This window comes from Strigops habroptila, chromosome 1 (genome assembly GCF_004027225.2).
Source record: "Strigops habroptila isolate Jane chromosome 1, bStrHab1.2.pri, whole genome shotgun sequence".
Taxonomy (NCBI): domain Eukaryota; kingdom Metazoa; phylum Chordata; class Aves; order Psittaciformes; family Psittacidae; genus Strigops; species Strigops habroptila.
The window spans coordinates 83,623,985-83,645,996 of record NC_044277.2 but is presented as its reverse complement, the minus strand read 5'-3'; the positions used below and the strand labels follow the sequence as shown (position 1 = coordinate 83,645,996).

Here is a 22,012-nt window from a genome sequence, read left to right as displayed (position 1 = left end):
TGTGTTACCAAGTGGGAATCTAGGCATCAGCCTACTTCTAAGGCAGCTGGTACAAGAAAATTCAGTGCTGTAGAGACAAAAGTGCTCAAATGGTAATAATGGCTTCCTATTATTTAAAAAAAAAAGAGAGAGAGAGAGAAAAAAAAGATTTAATGGTAGATGTATTATCTCTTTAGGGAGAAATCAATGCCTGTAATATAAAATGAATGCTCTTTGGCGAAAATGTCAGCTTCTCTTTCACTGAATGGGCAGCGTCTGAAGCACTCCGTTAAACTGCTGTTCAGGGAGGATGCAATCCTCTTAGAAAGCAGGCGTCCTGCTGGTCTCCAGTTTCAGCAGCGCACTCAGGAGCTTTTACTTTGTACATGAAAAGCTTACTAGCAGGGGCTTCTGTGCAGAAGGACCAAGCATAATTGGATTTGCTACGGAGTAGGAAGTAGGTAAGGTCTTTAGAAGGAGCTAAGAGGCTAATGTATAAGATAAAATATCACAAGATTTATGTACATTTCTCTGTTCCTTTGTATAAATCCCTTTGGCCTTTTCTTGGAACTTGTGAGGCTTCATGCAGCGAGGGTGAGGGAGGGTGTAGAGGCAGGTGGTGGGATGGGACGGGCAGGGGAATGTTCTGCACTGGGATGTGGAGGAAGAGAGGCAGCGCAGGGCTCTTTCTGGATCTGGATTGTAAGGAAGGCCCAATAACAAATGGCATGATAAAATACCTGCTTTAATAAGATAAAATAAAAAGAGGAATATAGATAACAAGTAAATCATACATCCCTTCAGATGTTGCATACCCTGCATTTGTGCAGCATCACATGAAGCTCAGATGGATTTTCCCATGGTGCTGAACAGGTCCTGTCAATGGAGAGGTTCCCTATTTCTGGTCATTCAAGCTATTATATGATTTTCTTGCAATAAATCAACTCTAGTAATTATTTCTAGGTCAAATGGAATGGAGGTTTATGTGAGAACTTCTTACTTCACTTCTAGATAAATATGAGGACACATAGGCAGCATAACTGCCAGTATGGAGTGAGAGCTGCCTGCAGTCTCCCCTGCTACTACAAGCTGTTTGGGTTTGTCCTGTGGCCAAAGTATTTGTGCAGCACAGCCTGAAGCCATGCTAGTTGTGCAGCACAGGCCTGGGCTTACTCAGGTTAACTCTCATGTGGATCACCAACTCCTTGATGTATAGTGGTGGTCTGGTCAGGATCAGTATGGGGAACCTATCCAAACATGTTTTGGTGGACATGGGGCACTGCTATTAGGTACCTGCCTGCTCTGGATGCAGCTGGCTGGAAAGTTGTTGCTGTGGTTTAGGCTTGGCATGTAGGATTGCAGAGCAGAAGACAACCTGTGGTACAATACTACATAACCACAACACCGCAGATTGCTAGATTCAGGTCGATGAATGACATAAATAATCACACATTTTTCAGAGGTAAGGGCTGACTTAACAGCAGAGGTAAGGCATTGTTATTTAGAGTCAGCACATGTCCCTACAGAACTAAAATTTGAAAAATTATGCATTTCCTTTCCTTCAAGGATCTTCATCTTCCCTATTAAGCAGTTTCCCTTTCCAAGGCTGCTGCATCATGTCCTGCTGGCTCTTCAGGCAAAACCTTGCCCTTGCTAGATCCCTGCATCCAGCTTCTCAGTGCCACTGTGAGTGGGCTGGAGGGACGACATCAGAGCGTGGCCTCTTTCCTCCTGGTTTCTGGTTGTCTGAAGCTCTTGCTGTAGTAGTTTGCATGCAAAATCTGCTGTGTGCAGCCCAGTTATCTTAATTGTTTCTCTGTTCAGTGAATTGGCAGCTGGCAGTTAGCTTGCCTGCTCCTTTTTCTCTCATCTCTGCTATCTAAAGGATTTACATAAATATCCTAAGGCACTTTGCTGTTGAATATGCGAATATGCTGCATCAGGGACACTGACTTGTGGAAATTAAAAGGCTATTTTAATTCCTAGGACTTGACAGTTCAGAACTAGACCATTAGCTGTCAGACCACTTCCTGTGGTTTCACTAATGTATGACTCGCTGTTTCCTCCTTTACACGTTTGTGAATCTGAATACAAAAAGCATACGTGTACTGGTAGGTTTTTGCAATGTGTCAGTAAAGATGCTTTTTTGCTATCTTGGACCTGTGGAAGTATGTCCCCTCTCATTTCATTATGGTTTAAAGAACAAAAACCTCAGAGCTTAAATCAGGAGCCTCTTACTGACTTTCTTACTTCTTTTCTATCTTTTGTAGTGTCTGATGCACGCAGTGATGCTTATTAATGCTTTTTAAAAGAAAAAAAAGTAGCAAAGATACTGAGTGCAACCCTACAGCTAGGCTGGCTGATTTACAATCTAATGTGGTAGTCAGAAAACCCAGAAACACAAAAATCTACTTGAAATGTAGACACTCCAAAACTGAAACTCCTGGCAGTGAAACAGCAGGACAAAAGTAGATCAAGCTGAGAGAGGTAATACTGAGGGTCCTGGTCTTTAAGAAGCTTAAGAACTACCTTTTAGTGTAGGCTTATGTGGAGTACCTTTTCTTTCAAAAAGCACAGCTTTAGCACACTAAACACACTGCTGTATTTTTCTTTATGTGTAAACTACACTCATCTTGCTTCTGAATTATGAAAATCAAGTTTCATATGGCTTGCCTGTTTAAATAGCTTTCCTGAAAATATATTAGAAAACAAAATTCAGGCCTGTCTAAACAGATTAAGGATCAGTGAATTTACCCCCCAAATCATTTAATCTTTGATACTTCACTCTGATCAAAACTATAACGTATGCAAAGGACTGTCTCTGTATCTCATAGTATGTGCTTTCAGTCTGCCTTTAGCAGATAGAGTAAAACAATTCTTTCTTTGGAGTGGGCACATGTAAAGAACTTGAACACATTTTGAAAATTGGAAAAATCAGCTTCTGGCAATTAAAATTCTTGTAAATATATAATTCGATAGAGTCCATAGAACTGTAACACATTTTTTCCTAATCATGCCCCTACTAGCAGCATGTACTCTGTATTACAGAGCAAGATCAACAGAAAGTGACCACCACGGTTCCAGACTTTGATTTTTGAAATATCTATTTGGTTAATTTTTCCACGTTTTGCTAAATGAACTCATGACTTTGCATCACTTGCCATTCACTTTCTTTTTCATGATTCTCTGCTGTCAGTGGAGAAGTGGGAATTTTCTATACTGTGCATCTCATCCTGCTCCTAGAAGGCTGTGCACCATACCTTCAAAAGAAATGACAGAATGATGAAGTTGGGCTAGTCTGTGATTGCACTGTCATTGATAACAACCTGTGGGTGCACAGGCTTGATAACTGAGGTGAATTTGATGTGGAGCAGAAATAAGCATGCAGTCATGTTTTGCTAAATTAGTGGTGTTCAGTGCAAGATCTGTGCCTGTACTTTCCCATTACTCACCTGATGCTTTCTGAGGTGCCATCTCTGTTGTACGCTGGGAATGTTTGAAGGCAGCTCTCATGGGAGACTGACTTTGATTTTGAAGCCTGTTGCTGCTCTGGAAGAGGCTTTGAAAAAAGTGTTGTTCAATTACTTGTATTAACTTTAGAATAGCAGCCCTGCAAAAACATCAGGCCAGTTTTACAGCTGCACTTTCAAGATGACATTTTGCCAGCAGCGGTGGTGTGGATCAAAGCTGTAATAGTGGATCTTATAAGTATAAATTCGGCTGATTGCAGAATTGCTGGACTGGAAGGCATCTTTTCTCCTTGGTATGACCCTCTCACAGAAGGATGGGTGGCAACAGTTTGAACATATTCACCGGACCGTCTCAGAGTCCCAGAGGTGGGAGGGCAGGCGTGGCTGGCAGAGGCCTAGGCTGCTCTATGGGATGGTGCCAATGGAAGAGCTTTGTGGAGAGCGGGGCAGTGTTACCCTGGGTGAGTTCTTTTGGGTTGCAAGTTACTAAGATACCAGGAATCTTCTTTCTGGAGAAGAGGTCAAGAACCTGTGATAGCTCTGCCTTTTGGCAGAAGAGGTTGCTGGAATTCTTTGGACAGTAGTTGCCTGATGCCTTTTTTACTGCTAACAGTTTTGGAGTTAGGAATTTTGTAGCAAAGCAAGTGAGAAGGTTTGCCTTGCATGGCTTTCAGGAGAAAGTAACCCATACAAAAACCTAGCAGGCTTTATTCAGATGGCCTTGCTCCATCTTGGGGCTATCATGAGGTTCAAGGGATATATATCCTCAGCATCAGGCTCTTTTAGTTTTACATCAGCAGGAGTCGGTCCTTTTCTCCCCATCGCCCAATCAGCCCATATGAAAAGTTAGAAGACTGAAGTCTGCTGAGCATCTACTGATATGCTGCTGGATATGGATCATAGAAATGTGATCACTGTCTACTGCAAATCTCGCCACTCTGAAAGGGTTGTAGGATGCACAGGGGGTTTTTTGGGAGGGAGAAGGGGTTGGGGTGCATGAGGTTTTTTTTTTTTCTGATGGGAAGAGTGAAAAGGAAATGATAGAAGTGTGTAGATGTGTGTGAGCTGGCACTAGTCATGTACATGGAGTTCGTGTGGAGTGAAGCAGCTGAGAGAAATTTGTTTTCTTCTGACAGCGAGCTAGGCAAAGATCTCAGCCTTTCTATTTGTACATTGCATCTGCAGGTCTGTAATGCTTCTTTGACTTTCATTATTAAATCTTCAGCATTGTAAGTGTTAAACTACTACAAATCCTAAATTCTGTTACTTTCTATAACAGAATTCTGGAAAAATTTCTGTGCAGTAACGTAATTATAAATCATTACCCAAATAGCTAGACATAATAAAAATAGCAAACTAGCAGTGGTGGATACAGATGTATTTGCAAGATACCTCCTTCTGTTCCAAGATTTTTATTTCATGGTTTGACTGCAGCATGCTACCTATGCTGTTGGGGATGGTAATTTCTGTAGTGTGATGATAAACATGACTCTCTGGACAAAGAAAGGTCCCCTTGACATTGCTATGGTGAACGTACGTCATCACAGTCTTGTCGTTAGTGCTGTCAAATAGCTTAGCTTACATGAAGCATGAATGGTATGTTGGAAAGATTAATTTTGTCAGGTATACTTATGACAAGGGTAGCTAACATCTCAGAAGGGATAGTTTACAAGCACTTGCATTGATTAGCCCCATTGTTTTGCTTCATAATTAATTATGTTTACTCATGGATGAAGCTGTGATTTCTGTCTGTAACTAGAAAGTTAATCTCTGATAGTCATCATGAAAAACAATTACTCTTCTAGAACCACTATCATCAAAGAATGTAATCTTAAGTCTTCAGAATCCTAATGATATTGTGATTGCATGTGTTCATAATATATGTGATCATAGAGTCCTTGGTTTTTCTTTTAAATTAAACCTTAGAGTAACTATACTGCACTTGTGTAGTGCATGTGTACTTTCAAGAGTAGGAGGACAGAGTCGAGTCCACTGGCTGAATTCTCTTTGTATGTGTTTGTTAATTAATAGGACAGGTATTTTTCTGTTATACAAAAAATTACTGATTTTACTGGTCAAAACTATTGACCTTGAATTTGGTAGAATTGTATTTTGGTGATGGGTAGCCAGGATGAGCATATACATACATACCTACCTACCTTAGTTTTCTTTATAGAGTTCAGAATCTTTCTAATAATGATCAGTAATTCAACTCATTACTTAATACTAATTGCGTGGATGTGTGCAGTAAGTGACCTTGAGAATACAGCTGGCATACTAGTAGTACCTCTGGCACTACACTTAGAAATAACTGATTGGTTTGTTCTTTTCTAACAATAACTGCCTTATATTCAAAACCTTTTAAATAGTTTAAGTTAAAATTAAGTGGTGATAAGAATAGTTCAAGCTTTAATGTTGCAGATTTAGATTTTCCTTGTGGTTTTGTTGTTTGGTGAGTCTTCTAAATATTATAGAATCACCATATCTAAAGTTCCAGTTCCTGGCTTCTTTCTGTTGGCAGCTTTCCACTTCTATTCATGGCTCAGCTTTGTCTCTTTATGCCTTCTAATACATTTGACACGGGGCTCCTTGTAAATCTTCCATCAACTTTGTCAGCTTTAGGAAGTGAATCAGGGTCCTCAACGGATGATAAACTGCTTAGATGAACTGAGAGATAATAAGCATATTTGGTAACTCTTCTTTCTAGTCTTGTGTGATATGCAAGAATTCTTTAACCACTTCTTTGAGTTTTTGCGTAATACAGAGGCAAGAAGTATCTTAAGATGACAATCAACCTTTGCATTCAGGATGAAACTTGTATTTTAATACAGTTACATGTGAACAGTCCTTAGTTTCTGGTGGAATTCAAACTTTACAAAACCAATTGTAAATTCAGCATCCTGAAAAGCACACATATGGAAGTAAGGTAAAATGTGTGGTATGTTAGCTATTGAAAATTAACAATGCACCTGCTAATGGCAATGCCATTTGACAAAATAATTGCCTTCTGCGTTTGACTTACTGAAGCTTTACTGTTTAAAAACCCTATTTATTCTGTTACACCATTCATGTACAGAGTTTCCAGGTGCTGTCATCTAAGAAGGAATAGGTGAAGACAATTGTTCATTAATAATGATTCATTGAGAGTAAAACAATAATTAAGGGGTTTACAGCTAAATGACTAAAGATATAAAGTGCAAGGTAATTTTAGCATATTAGAAATTTGCATTGAAGATGACGGGTAAAATTCATGGAAAATAGTATGTGTAAAACAATACACAGCGAACATCTTGGATGTATTTAAGTGCTAAATAAGGCTGCTTAATATTTATTCCAGATTTTTAAAATCCTTACCTAAAAGCAAAGATACCTTTTTTCCCTACTATTAATCTCCACACATGGTGAAAACTCCTACCTTGGTTTTGTTTTGCTCCCTTTCCCCTGCCAAAAAAACTTTGCAAAACTTGAGGGTTACAGATTCCTGGAGGCAGTATGTGAGTCTGGTTTGCCTACTTAAAGAATTTAGTGACTACCAGCTTCGGTACACTCTTGCATGTAGAGCTGTGAGGTTGGCTTTCACAGGGACATGTCTTGAAGGTGCAGGACCAACCAACATTCATTCTGCTATTTTTCAACTCTGTTTGCTAAAGTCCTCTGTTCTCTCCCACAGAATTAAGGTGATCAAACACTTAGCATCATCTTGTCATCATCTTTTCCTCCCTTTTTGCTTTTCCACGAGAGCTCTCTCTTCCTGCCTGTTTACAAATACCATCTTTTGGTTCTTTTCTAGATTGAGAAGAGTCATAACGTTTCTTAATACAGTTATTTCATTTACTCTTTTTTACTTTGTTCAGTGAAGATTGGTTGACTGCCTTGTTTCTCATGTTGTTGCTTTTTGTAAGGGAAGAATTGTAGCAAATATTTAGGTTGATGATCAAATTTATTAAAATCAAAGATATTTTTATTACTGGCCTTAGTGTAGCCAGGTAACTCTGTTAACCCCTGCTCTGGGGACTGTGCTAATAGTTCCTGTGTAGCAGGAACGAAGCTCTTATTTTTCAAAGAGGAGATTGTTGGGTATCATCTGCTGTTAGTGTGGAATCTGAACAATTTGTCGTATGCTGACAGGCTTATGAACTGGTTACAATCATCTATCAAATCAGTTAAATTGATTAATTCTTGTATGTGCCAGAGCAATGGTCAGTAATAATGTACAAGGGGTAAAATTTTCAGCAGTATTAGACAGAAGCACCTACATTAAAAAGACAGCTTCATAATGAAAAGACCTTGGAATATGTTAGCAGCAGTGTTGACAGAAGTGTGGATATGAATGTAGAGGAATGGATTAGTTCCAATTACCTAATTCTCTCTAATGAAGTTCAGTATATTTATATATGTTTCATTCTGGAGTAATTTTTTTTATTACAAAGTTAATTTTTTCTGCCTCTTCCTCTGCTCATGAAAAGAAGAAAGATTAATATCTCTTTATATTGTTGTACAGACCACTTTCTGATTCTGAACAGATCAGCTATTTAAAAAAAGCGAGACTATATATTCAGCAGCAGAAGTACGATGAAGCGGTAAGTGTGGTTTTGCTATATGCTTTCTAGAAACTTCTTACAGGAATTTCTATTATATATAAATATTTAGATTTGTGTAACTTGAAACTGGGAAATAGAACTTCTTTTCCTTCCTTACGATGTACATCTCATTAACGTAAATAAAATCCCACTGTAAGTCTCCAAAATTTTGCTTTTTGACATCAGTTCTCATGAATAGTACTGGCTTCTGTATTTTTTCTCATATTTCTTACATTGTTTGTTACCATTCCATAGTATACTAACCCACAGTGTATGTTTTTACTTCCCACTGCAGAAAATGGTAAAGTGAGAGAGTAACTGACGAATGTAGTTTATGTTCACACTTCTTAGGCTTATATAGATATAAAGGAAATAATCTTATATAAAGGAAATAAAGTATGATGTCTTGCTCCATCATAGATCCTGCTTTGTTTTATTTTTTTACTTGAACCAGCTGTTCTCGTTTTTAGTTTCACATTTCAGTTTGTCAGAGACTGGAAGCCATATGTGGAGTCAATCTGTGCTTCTCAGTTCTGGTATTACTTTCCTAAGCATTTGCTACCACTCACTGTGCGACAGGGTACTTGATGGATGCAGTTCACCAGTATTGTATTCTGAAATTCACAGAAATAATTTGTAGAACTAAATGATACAAAGAAGTCTTTCACTTTAACAGGTTCAGTTTGGTCACTGACTTTTGTGTTAGAAAGTACGTGAGAAAGTTGAATACGTAAGATTACATTTAACCTGCCACATGCATGGAAGTATAACTCCATTATGTGTTAGGGTTCAGCTCTTCTTTTTCCCTAATATGCTTCTCAGGGTAATAAATTACTGTTTTATGCAAAAGACAGCTAAATCTATTTTATAACTTGTCGCTTTTTATTTGCCTTATTGTAAATTGGAAATAGCTCAGTTTAAGTCAGTGGATCTATTTTGTTGTGGGAGCAGGTTTTCTTTTTGGTTTCCTAATACTACTACTTGCCTTGCACACATTTACTTACAGGAGACATTTTATACATTTCAGCAGTAGAACCTGTGAGTTTGTGTTGTTGGCTATGTATAAACTTTACCTCTTGTTCACTTGAGTGCCCCATGTGTTCAAGTTCACTTTTGATCACTACTAACACACCAGGCTTGTGCCTGTGCCCTGGTTATCCTCAGCTTCCTATAGTACAATGCAGAAAGCTTGGTGCATTACCAGCTGCTGGGGTATAGATGATTCTTTGCCTCCTCTACTCTGCAGCTCTTTGCATTGCAGGTATGCATTCATAATTGCATCTTCAGGAATTATTTGATTTTGGCTTTTTGACTATCGGCAGATTTATAATCTCTTCAGTAGTTAGCATACCTTTTTCTGTTGATTGTTGCTGTTAAGTCAACCTGGACATGTAAAGAAGCATCATCGTGTATGCTCATCTTCTTATTATAGTCTCCCTTACAGATCTTTTAATCACAGAGAACCCATCTGTGACCACAAATGACACAGCTGAGCTTCCCATCTTTAGGTAAATCACAGGGTCAGTACACTTTTTTGTAAGGAATGACATGGTGGGGAAAAAACCACTGTCTTTATCATGGTATCTCCCCAGTGGAGGGTACTGAGTAAGGGGACCTGTTATTAGACTGGGTACGACCCTTCTTGTGTCCAAATGATCTGTGTCCTGAGAGCCCCAAGAAGCTGCTTTGTGAAGGAAACCGAGGTTCCAGTGGACTCTCTGAATTCACCTCTGGTGCTTAGGCAAAGCACTAGGTATATCAGGTACTACTGAAGTGGAGGATATCAGACCCCAGGAAGGGGCTATTTCAGGCTGTGGAGAGTGACCAAGTTTTGGCTGCATCCATAATTCTCCTTCTATGTAAATGTTGTGCCTTCAGAAGCACATGACTACTAAACCAAAATTGCATTAGGTCAGCTTTTTGGGTTTTTTTGTGGGGTTACTTATACTGAAATATATATGGTCAAATATTAATGGGGGAAAAAAGCAGCATGCTTGGTAGTAGGTGGTGTTCAAGGTGTGCTATCTCTTGTGGCTTTCACCTGTTGTGGCCAGGGATGATGGTGAATGAGCCAAATAATGGTTGACTTTATGTCCAACAGGAGTCCAAAACAGTGTGTACTCCAGCAGTTGGTGCTGGCCAAAACACTACCCCTCAGCATGGAGAGGACACATGTGCCAAGAGTAATGGAGGTGCTTGAGCTCCAGTTGTGCTCAGTTACACCGATTTGTGAAATGGAGCTTACTCTATTCTAAACTGTTGCTTGTATGTTTTGTCTGCCTTAGATATCTCTGTGCAAAACGCTGATTAACCTTGCTTTGGAAGGCTTGTCTTATTACCATACCTACGACAGATTATTCCTGGGTTTAAGTATTGCAGTGAGTTTTGTGGGCTGGACAACTTACGTGATTTTGGTGATTATCAAGACCCATACCAATTTGACCAAGGCTGTCCAGACTAATAATAAGGTAGGTTGGAAACACACAATGATTTTTTTTCTATCGGTTTTCAGCATTATACGTATGCTCAGTCTCTCTGTGCGGGACAAATTTTGCACCTTCCACTTCTTTTGACTACATATGGAAACTGGCAAGCTGTGGAGTTTTCTAGTTACTGTAATCCTCCACAGTAGTGTTACTGTTTGGTCCATTTATTAGGATCTGTATTCCTAAACTGTGTAAGTCTGAGAATACAGTACTGTGCTTTCTTGGTTTCTTCCTTCCTACAGCTGTGCATTTTACTAGTTGCTAATGCTAGTATAAGCAAACAATATAGTTTTAAATCACAATAGTGATTTAAAACTGTTAGAGGGTCTGTCTTTAACCAGAAGCCAATTTTTAGTGTTAATTGTAGCAAAGTCAGTACTCTACTGTAATAATACTTGTTTGCAAGAACTCAGACTTCAGGCTTCCCTTTTGATTTTTGTTCTTTGCAGAACAAAAGGCCAAAAAAAAAAAAAAAGGCATGTAAATTATTTTATTCCTGTTCTGTTTGGCAATGTGAAATCACTCTTCAGAAGCTGTGCAGTCCAGTCATGGCATTTTTAAAATGTATAACCTGTTTTAATAGAAAGGTGAACCGTGGTTTCACAGATTGGCTTGCTCTCATGTTCTTTGTGATTTGCAAGGGTGCAACAGAAGACATCGAAGAAGGAAGCTCTTTTTGACGAGATTATTATGGTTTGATTTTTAACAAGTACAAAATTCTAGGAAATTAATTTGCTTTCAGCCATTCACCAGGAACAGAGATACCTTGAAAAAGTGAATAAGCAAAAAGCTACCATTTCAGTAGAGAAGGATTAAAGCCTTAGTGTGTGTGGGGGGGCTATCCCAAACTCAAGAATTTGTTTCAAAATAAAGGGAATTGTTTCATTTGGTAATGTAAATGAGAATGAGCACTCACTTAGCATCTTTACTGCTTTCAGTATACTACTCTGAGAAAATTGCTATCATGCTATTTTGGGGTTTTTACTACTGGTTGAAATGAGATAGTCTTAGCCTTTAATGAAAGTGATCAAACAAAATTGAAATGGGAAATATAGGTGCTGTACTGCATGATTTAAGTTTTCTTTCATCAAATAACTGAGAAGAAATAATCCAAGATGCATGTTATGTCAGATATGAACAAAATAATTACAGTAAATAGAGTGAGTATGAGGCATATTAATAACTGCATTAAGCAAAAACTTCACATTTTTAGTTGACATCAGATTTTAATTTGATATATTGATTTTACTTGTTGCAGACAAATTTTATACTAGTGACACTGGTGGAAAAAATTAGGTTTCTTACTTCTTTGTTTATAGAATTTTTCTTTACTCAGTTTTAGTCAGATCTTTTTCTGTAGAAACCTTTTTTAGTGTTCTAAATACTTATGGAATCACAGTGTGAGGCTAATCCTTCATATATGGAAGTTATTTCATTTATAGCTAATATTGGAGCTACTTAAAGAATTTTGCTGAGAAACTAATCTACCATTGACAAATAGTCTTCTGCAAAACACTGCCTTATAAGATCTGAAAGGAGCCTGTGAATAATGAAACTGCACATCCTATATATATAATCTTCAAAAGTTTTTGGCTTCTTACAAAGCATATGAAAAAGCTTTTGCTTTTAGAGTAGTGTGTTGTTTTGCTTAGCAGAAGCCTAACCTTTTTAATCTATTTTTTAAACATCCTCAGAAAATGCAAATCTGGTTTCCATTTTCAATGCATGACCAACTATATTGAACTCTATAATATTTATCTCTATATAGAATAAAATGTTAATTGTATGTGTTTACTCATTTGATGATAAATTACATTGTGTGCATATCATTCCTATACATATTCATTCTGTCTGTATGTCAGCAAATGTAAGATTTAAAACTACTAAACCAAAATTGCATTAGGTCAGCTTTCTGTATGACATATTTTTTTCTTTAATGGCAGGTCTTATTAGAAATTCTATTTTAAAAATCATTTAGAACTTGCATTTAGTGTCAGTTTAGATCAAGGCAGTTGTAAGTCAGTTACAGGGAGGCAGAAAAAATGTTAACCCATATATGTGAACTGCTAATCGAATATCTTTTCTCCTCAGCATATTTAACATAGTCATGTGTCTGTCTACATAACTCATTCAAAGAAACTGGCATTCATGTAGAAGAAAAGTGTCTTCAGTCATTACCTACACTATGCACTGAAGACTGCTCAGTCACTAAAGCTGCCTTTGCTATGTCAAGTTGCCATGCATAAAGATAAAATTGCTTATTTAAAACATAATCTTCCCTTGCCAGTAATTCTTCTGATACCTGAATGTCCTTAAATAATAGTTCAATGACCAGGTAAAAAGCAGATTCACAGTGACTGCTTAATGCTCTTTTTGCATGAACAAGAGATTACTGCTACCTGATGATTAAGGACTAGCCTACCTAACTGAGATTATCCATTTAAAAGATTTTCTTTCTCACTTTGATGTTCCTCCTTACAGCTTTCTTAGTCCAAGGACATGTTTCTTTGAGTACATCTCATATCTTAATTCTTTTATTTATTTATTTATTTATTTTTAGAAAGCCCAAAGCTGGTGGTATAGGTTAAGATTAAGTATAGTAACAGTTCTAGCTATGATAGCAATCTTTTAGTACCATGTGACTCTAGTCCTCTGTTGTATCTTGAAATTGCAGATTCTTTGAGTAAGGCCGTCTCTCCTGTGGGAAGTTGGTTGCAAGCCTCCTTCAGTAGCTGTCCCTAGATCCTGAAGAGTTGGTATTTTCCAGTAGGAGTTAATGCCTGATATTTTAATTTAATAGTTCTCTTACACGTCTCAATCAAGAGGAGGAAACATGTGCTAATGGAATTTTCATTAAATGTTTTGACCATAATGCTATGAACTTGAATTCAAAAGGTTATGCACGAAGTCTGTTCTTAGGATCTAAATTTAAGAGAGTTCTTTTTTCCAAGACCCTTAGCATCTCAGACTTCCAATGGATTTTAGGTATTCATTGAACATAAATAATACTGCATACATTGGGCTTCCAAACTGTACAAGTGTGCCTTGCCGGTGCAGATTTTACTGCAGGACCTTATGTAGGGAGGTATTTAGAATTAGATCCTCAAATCTGATGGTTGGTTTGGTTTTTTTTTTCATCTGGCTGGAAACAGCACCCAGAGTTGTGCACATAGACACAAGGCAGCTTGAGTGTCTGTGTTAAAGTAACATTTGCTTTACTGTGTAACTAACAAATGGAAAACAATGTGGAGCTTAAACCCTTTTATTGCTGTCTCATGAATGTTTGTCCAATCATTTGTTTTACAGGAATCTACTGTTCTCTTCTACGGTTTTGCCTTTGTTGGAATGATAATAGCTTTTTTCCTGTTGATTCAAACATGTCCTTGGACGTACTACGTATACTGTCTCTTGCCGATACCGGTGTGGTATGCAGTTGTGAAAGAGTAAGTAAAGAATACATTTTATAAAGAATGTTTTATAAAACTGGATTTGTGCTTCCTGTTTGTTGACAAATAATTTTTTTCCATAAGTTTGGGAGAAAAGGTTAAATATAATTTTATTAAACTTCCTGAAATGTTCCTGAGACATCCCAGAGGACTGTGGTTTTTATTTCTCTTGACATAGAGTGGTTTCCAAACTGACTGATACAGCTGCCAATTCTAGAAGGTATCTTTTCTATTACCAAAAATAAATTAATGTCTTTCCAAGACAAAATGGTTTTAGTACTCTTGTAACTGTAACAAAAGGGTGCTAAATTCTTGGGCAAATACCTGCATTAGCTGACTTCTTTTGTAAAATGGGACAGGCTGTTCTTTTCCAGTAATTTTGAGATAGTCTGATCCTGCAAAGTGTCAAGTATGCTGAACTCCAACTACTTTTGGAGAAGATGTACTAGTCATAATGAAGATTGTGCTCTGATATTAAAACAAAGTTGTCTTGTTTGTGTCTCCTTTCACTCTAAATCCAAAAATACGTCTTACATTCTGATTTCTAGTACCTAATATACTGGCAATTCTGTAGATACCAACTCAGTATTATTCAGAGAAAATTAGACCAACTGCAGTTAGATAATGAGCTGCTTCATAAAACACTGGAAAAGCTAACTGGGGATTTTTTTTCTTCTCTCTCTAAAGCTTTTGAATGTTTCATCAGTTATGATGGACATTAAGCACAGCATAACTAAAACTGTTCATAAACTCAGAGTTGATTTAGATAAAGAATAATCTGAAGCTTGTCCAAATACTGGTGAAGATGAGCCAGGAATGGGAGGGAAAAAGCTGGAGGGTTTTATTGTGGATTTTTTATCAAGTAAAACTGGGCAGAAGGAGCCTCAGGCCACCACCCACTCTGTTTTTAAACAGGAGGCAGAATCAACAATACCTGAAATGTTTTTTGGGCTCTGACCCCTCTCCTTCAAAGGTAAAATCCTATGATATTTCTGTTTTTTAAAACTAATTATTATCTTGTTCCATCATTTTGAACAGACTTCCTGTTATTCAAGACCTTGCCACAAATCTGTTGTCACTTAATGTGGTTCAGTCTGTAGGATTCATCTTCATTTGTACACTGGGAATTGAAATACTAGTAAGTATTTTACCCATCTGTATCAACAGGGTATCTCACAGCTAGCATTCTGCCACTTTGAGGAATTGTAAGTTTTATTAATGTGCTTTGTTTTCAGTCTTCTGTTGGATATTCTTTTTTTTTTTTTAATTAGGTCTTCAGCTTTTTCTACCGCTCTACGCTTACTCTTGGTCTTTTTGTCTTTGCTGGCTGGCCAGTGATCACACAACTGTGGGTTCAAGCAAAGGTACTGTATTGCTTTGCTTAAAAAGAACATTTTAAATGGCTAACAGCTGATTGCATGTCAGGATATTGGGACTGGTCTCTTTGGAATGCTGCTTTAGATTTTTGTTCAGTTATGCTTTTACTCTGATCGCTATCATGAGCAGCATGTAGCAAGGCAGAGGAGTTTAATATGATCTGGATAGATCTCTTATCAAGATAATAAGACTGCTTAAGAATTTTGGGATAGCGTGGAGTTAGCTATCGGTTTTTTGTTGTTAATGATAACTAAAAAATGCTTGACTTAGTGGTATGAAATGCACATCATTTATCAAATTGTCACAGTAACAAAAGAGTTGACATGCACGATTGGTGAAAGTGCAACCCTCTGAGTAATATGGTCATTTATTGAAAAAAGAAAAAACCCAAAAAAGAGAAGATAACTGAAAAACGCTTGTTCAATTCGTTGCTGTCTGCAATCAGCTGGTGCACATTGTTCCTCCGAGGCAGCTTTCTGTACTGTTTTTCCCAGGAAAAATCCTCTGCTTCTGTAGATATGGGTGTGAAGTAACACAACCTTTAATATAAGAGGCATTTCTTCCATTAGTTTATTCAAACATCTCTTATTTCACAGAATACCTAAAACCTAGAGTTCTGGGGTAACATTAACATTTTAATTAAAACAAACAACAAAAAAATTGGAGTCAAATTGCTAAGTCTTGCTCTGCAAGAACTGTCAAGAATGGAGGCTTGTGTTTGTTTATTTACATTTTTTTTATTGCATTTGAGTAATTAAGTAACTTGTCTTAAAGCTGGGTATACACAGAAGATGTTTTGTAGTGCTGAAAATTTCCTTTGGGGAATTTGAATCTGCCTTGAGCTTGAAAACTTTCAGTGATATAGCTTTTAATGTTTTTATTTAGAGTCGAATACCTGGGATCAGGTTGGGTTTTTTTCCTCCTAGCAAAGAATTTAGATAACTACTTAGATGATTATGGTAGTTAAATCAAATGGAATTCAGATTCAAAGACTGGAAAATGTTCCCATATTGCCAGAGAATAGGTGATTGGTTAGCTGCTGCAAACTTCTGATGAGATTACTTTTATTCCTTTCTTCCATAAGGTTACTCATCAGCTTTCTAGTGACTGCAATGTGTGTGAAGGCCACACTTGGAGAAAGTGCTTTTAAGTATAATCTTAGCTTTGATTCTCATTGTCTTTGGTAGGATTTTGACAGCCATGTAAATGAGATTATTTTCTAAATTAAATTGAAGTACTGTAACACCAGTGACCCTGTGCTCTATTTTCAGTTAATTTTACTCTTGATAAAGGTGGGGGGTTGCCTGTGGGAGATGCTAGTAGCTGTTAGTAATTCAATGAAGTATTTTTTTTCTGATTAGACAATTGTCCGCATGACCTCCAAAATAATCCTTTTATTTATTTATTTCCTTTAGACAAGCGCATTGATCTGGACTTTTCTGTGTGTGCTCCTGGCAATATTTCCTTTAATGCCTGTTGTAGGAAGAGAACCAAACATTCCTCTGGTGTAAGACTCTCATTTTGTTCTTTAAACTTTTTATTTCCCTCTTTGATATTCATAATTTAGGCTGCCTTTTGAGATACGTGAGAAATTGTATTATTGAAAGCTGGCTGAGACAGGTATTGAAATTCAGAATTTAAATAACATGATTATAGAGACCTCAGTTATTCACTAATGTGAACAAGAATAGGCTTTTAATTCTTTTGCCTCATCTATTTGCCCTTTATTCTGTAATTTCTTGTCAAGGGAAACATTTCTCATAATACAAAAATTTGCAAACTTTTCATGAAAATAAAGGTCATCATTAAAGGAGGAACTTCACTGGGGTGCAAACATGGTAAATAGCACTGTTGTATATGGATAAGAACATTTCTTCAAAAGCAATTTACTCTGACAGCATCTTTGTGAATTCCTCCATCTAATTTTGAATAATCTGTCTTTGAATAGCACTCTGTACCTAATGAGATATTCAGGGAAATAGAACGAATAGGATAGGCAAAGCTCTCCTCTTCCTCACTGTCTCCTTTGTCTATTCTTTTTCCACCTCCAGTTGTTCTCTGATCTACGTTTTCCTTTCTGGTGTTGCTTGTCTGATTTTTCTACAGTTGTTGATTTGCATTTTTTCTAGTGCATCTTTGTCATCTATCCCTCTCCTCTTGTGAGCTACTCTTTCATCATACAAGCATTCTTTCGTATCTGGATGCAGTCCAGGTGGTTGGCCTGAAGACGTTAGGCTTGTGGTGTCGTTACTGCAGAGAAAGACTTGAATCAACCTAGACTGCAGCAGTTCCTTCTGCTGTCTGACAGAAGATACTTTGCCCCATAAGAGCCAGGGTGCCTGATCCCCAGTAAAATATGGGATTTGAGCAGTAATGTATGATTGCAGATAGAATTATGAGCCCAGATTTTCCAGAATTATTGACATTCTGCCTCTGTATTTGTCATTGTGACTTGAATGTATCTATTGAAAACCCTTCTTAGTCTTGATGCTTGAGCATGTTAGAAATATTCAGGACAGATTTTCTTTGGCTGCGTTACAACCTCTCAGCTGTATATACACATTTATGTATTTCTACTGGTCCAGACTGAGGGGTTTTTATTCTTTAGAACATTTGAGCACAGCTTAGAAATCAAAATGGAATTAAATTACCTTGAGAACTTCTTCCCTGACACTTCTTTACATTCACCTTACCCAGGCTGTACATCTTCCTATTTATTCTTCTAATGAAACATTGTACCTCTGAAACGGTTTGTGCCTGTCTGAATCTTGTCAAGGGAGTTTTAAGCTGAAAAGGCTTGAAGCAACAATTAAAAATATATGTATGTGTGGCACTGCAGGATACTGAAGATAAGGAGATGCTGGGAGAAAAGATACAGGAGGGAGAAATCAGAGTGTCAGAGTGCATTTATTAGATCTGTTCTTGAGCAGTGGCACTATACATCGGGACACGGCTTCTCCTGTACATTAGTAAAATTTGGATGGTACGAACAGGGTGCTCCTAACTCAGTCATAAAAAGAAAGCATACAAGAGGTGAAAGCAGGGTCAGGTGATCCAGGAGGAACGTAGATACACTGTCTGAATATGTAGGATAGGTTAGGAAAACCAAAGCTCTCCTGAAGTTGAACCTGGTGTGGGATGTAAAGTGCAACAAGACAGTATACAGCAGCAAAAGGAAGACTAGGGAAAATGTGGCCCTGCAGCTGATTGGGATAGGGACCTGATGATAAAGGACATTGAAGTCTGAGGCATTCTTTTACCTCCATCTTTACTGGTAAGACTGGCCGTCAGGAACCCAGCCTGCAGACTGCTGAGACCTGTGTGAAAGTCTGGGGCAAGGACTGGAAAGAGCCCCTTGCAGGAAAGTCCGATGGTATCCGTGGCATCACCAGGATGGTGAGCAGGAGGAAGGTGGTTATTTCTCCTTATTCAGCCCTGCCAAGACTTGTCTGAAATTGCTGCGTCCAGTCCTGGGCCCACTGGAAAGAGTGATGTGGATATACTGGACCAGGTGCAGAGAATGGTCATTAAGATGAGTAAGGGATTAGAGTATCTGTCACAGGAGAGCGAGTGAGAGCTGGGGCTGCTTATCCTGGAGGAGATGAGAGAGCTGGAACTGGTTATTCTGGAGAAGACTCAGGACGATCTTATAAATGTATATAAATACCTGTCTGGGGGAGAAGAGTAAAGGCAACAGATTCTTCTCAGTGTCCAGTGAAGAGATAGGAAATGGACAAAAATTTAGATGCAGGAAATTCCATATAAATATAAGAAAAAACACACTTATTTTACACTGAGGAAGGTCAAGCACTGGAACAGGTTTCCCAGGCAGGTTGTGGAGTCTCCACCAGTGGAAGTATTCAACACCTAGCTAGATATGGCCCTGAGCAGCCTGTTGTAGTTGGCACTGCTTTAAGTAGAGAATTGGACTAGACTGGTCTCCAGAGATACCTTCCAACCTTCAAGCTTGTGAGTGGCCTGCAACTATGTTCCTGTATTCGTTAGATCATTACTTGGAAAACTGCTATTGAGATATGTATGCCTGTGTGTGGTCTGATTTTACTGAATGTGAGGTATTTCTACAGAACTATGTGTTTGTTAGTTATTGTGGTATAATTACCCTGATGGGTGGTTGGACAAACCTTGAAAACACTAACTTTAGATCACCGATCACTATTAGTATTTTGTTCAAAATATTTTTTGAAGGTAATCAAAAGTACCTAAAAATAACAGGTGACAGATCAGTCACATGGCCAAAATGGAGGGTGTTTTTTTTTGCCACTGCCATGAAAAAAAGAGTAATTGTATTTGTGGATGGCAAGCTTATATTAAAAAAACCCCATAACACCAAACCCAAACACACCCACCCCACCCAAAAAAACCCCACTACAGAAAAAAACCCAAACCAACCAAACCACACTTGATTCTGGATTGGATTTTGGTTTTTTTAAAGCTGGATGTTGACATTTGCTTAATGTATTAAGTCTTGATGCTGTAATGAATGATTTGATCTTAGCGAAGAGCACTTCCATGAAAGTTTCCTGAACATTTTGGTGATGCTTCCTGGGATTTTATTGTTCTTTTTTTTTTACAGAATAGCAACTGGTTTGCTGACTCTCATGATCTCTTGCTTCTCACTGGCATCTCTTTGTAAAAACAAAAAATACAGAAATAATGAGGATCTGAAAGTGTATTTTTATCAGGTCAGTTGCTACTTTCCAATAATTCTGAATGTTGAAGGGTTTTTATGTGCAAATTTTTACATACATTTCTAAGAACGTGTTCCTACCAAAGCCATCATTTTGAAGAAGGAAATGATTGTTCCTAAGAGTTTTCCACTTGACCATTTCCAGAGGACCATGTGCTCATGGTAATATGCATGTTTAAATATCATTATGCTGTGTTCCCAAAGCTCATCTTGTGCATATTTGTGTATATTGATAGACTGATGTGCTTACACATCTTGATGCTCTACTCAGAGAGTTTGAGAGTTTGTCCTTCCTTCAGTCTGTGTATGTAACTTCTAGTCACCTTTGAGGGAATTGAACATGCACACTAAGGACAGGCTTGCTGGTTCAGGGTGTTCTTTCCTGTTTCTGGCTGTTGAGTAACAATGTGAGACTAATGCTGAGCTGATTTTCTGTTGGTTAAATCTTGTTTCAGATGAAAGATTAATGGTTTTTTTCTTTATAGCTTCATGAAATAGGTAGATCTTTTCATAGTAGGTGCTAATTAAGTTCTAGAGAGCTTTTAAGATTCTAATAATACCTTCCATGTCTGCCGTCCTCCTTTTTTTTTTTTCTTTTTTTTTTTTTACCTTATTGAAAGATAATGGTTTTATTTCAGGACCAGCTTTATTAACTATAACTTATTATGTGCTGGAGTTTCTTACTGAGCTAAGCAATTGATTACACCAATGATATAGGTATGGAGCTCAAATTGGTTAAAAGGAGGAGGGGAAAGAATGATGAAAGGCTAAAATACATACCTGTATGGACCTGAGAGGTCATTTACAGGCTACTCATTTATTCACTGGTTTTTGTACCTACACACTATGAATTTCCAGCATGTGTATTAGCCTTAAAGAAACGAAAAAGTCCCAGAGATCCAAACAGCATGATCAAAAGTATTTTTTAGCAAAAGTGTATAAATAAAGAATTTTTTAAAAGTACAAATGTAAGCCTCAGTAACTTCATAGAGATATGTTTGCATTTCTGTTACAAAAAAATCAGTAATGTTTAGATCTAATTTTGAAGTTTTGATACATGTCACTGCTTGAGGCAGAAGAATCTAATTATACCCTCACAGTTTCAGAAAATTGCCAACAGTTTCTCAGGTTTTCTCTTGATATCACTAAAGCAGGAATAACATTTTTTGCTGAATTTTGTTTGCTATGGGAAGGGGAGGATTGTCTTTTGATGAATGCTACATGATAGGTTTCTTTTCCCAAGTAACAAGTGACAGGACAAGAGAAAACAGCCGCATGTCACACCAGGGAAGGTGTAGATTGGGTATTAGGAAGTACTTCTTGCCCAAAGGGGTTGTCAAGCACTGGAACAAGCTGCCCAGGGAAGTAGTGGAATTACCATCCATGGAGGTATTTAAAAGATGTGTAGACATGATACTTAGGGACATGGTTTAGTGGTGGACTTGATGGGCTTGGCAGAGTTAACAGTTGGACTTGATGACCGTAAAGGTCTTTTCCAACCTAAATGATTCTGTGGTGTTTAAGAAGTCATTAAGGCCTCTGGAATGGTGAAAAGGGGAGTTATTTATAATCTGTCAGCTAGACTGCTGCAGTGCTTACTGTACAACTTAATATTTTTGCTGCAGAGAACATTAGTTTCTCTTTGCCAGCACTTCCGTAGGTGAAGTCCAGTTTTTGCTGCACTACTGAAAACACTGCTGTTTCCATTGTTTGGTAATGTTGGGCCAAGTTGTTATTCCTGGGAGGCTTGAACTTCATGTGGGTGGTCAGTTTGTTAGTTTTCTCCTCTAAATTAGGAGAAATAAACAGTAAGGATTTGTGTTGTACTGGTGGAACTAGGGGACAAGGAGGAGTGTTTTCAACAAGCCTTGTATAGCATCCAGCTGATGATGCTGGTTCTCCTACCGTTCTCTCTATGGGTTATCATGTTAGTTGCTTAGGAGAGTTGCTGGCAAAGAGGTGTTGG

The 22,012-nt window shown here is 37.8% G+C and overlaps 1 protein-coding gene across 3 annotated transcripts in view; it reads left to right on the top strand.

Moving 5' to 3' along the window:
* Positions 1 to 22,012, top strand: part of PIGN (phosphatidylinositol glycan anchor biosynthesis class N) — a 97,286-nt gene that overhangs the window by 48,144 nt on the left and 27,130 nt on the right. For all 3 annotated transcript variants that reach the window (XM_030480844.1, XM_030480851.1, XM_030480836.1), the window contains 7 exons: positions 7,951 to 8,029; positions 10,315 to 10,497; positions 13,822 to 13,958; positions 15,000 to 15,099; positions 15,233 to 15,325; positions 16,754 to 16,845; positions 19,933 to 20,041. In XM_030480844.1, coding sequence (XP_030336704.1) covers positions 7,951 to 8,029; positions 10,315 to 10,497; positions 13,822 to 13,958; positions 15,000 to 15,099; positions 15,233 to 15,325; positions 16,754 to 16,845; positions 19,933 to 20,041 — 793 coding nt within the window. The remainder of the gene's footprint in view (positions 1 to 7,950; positions 8,030 to 10,314; positions 10,498 to 13,821; positions 13,959 to 14,999; positions 15,100 to 15,232; positions 15,326 to 16,753; positions 16,846 to 19,932; positions 20,042 to 22,012) is intronic.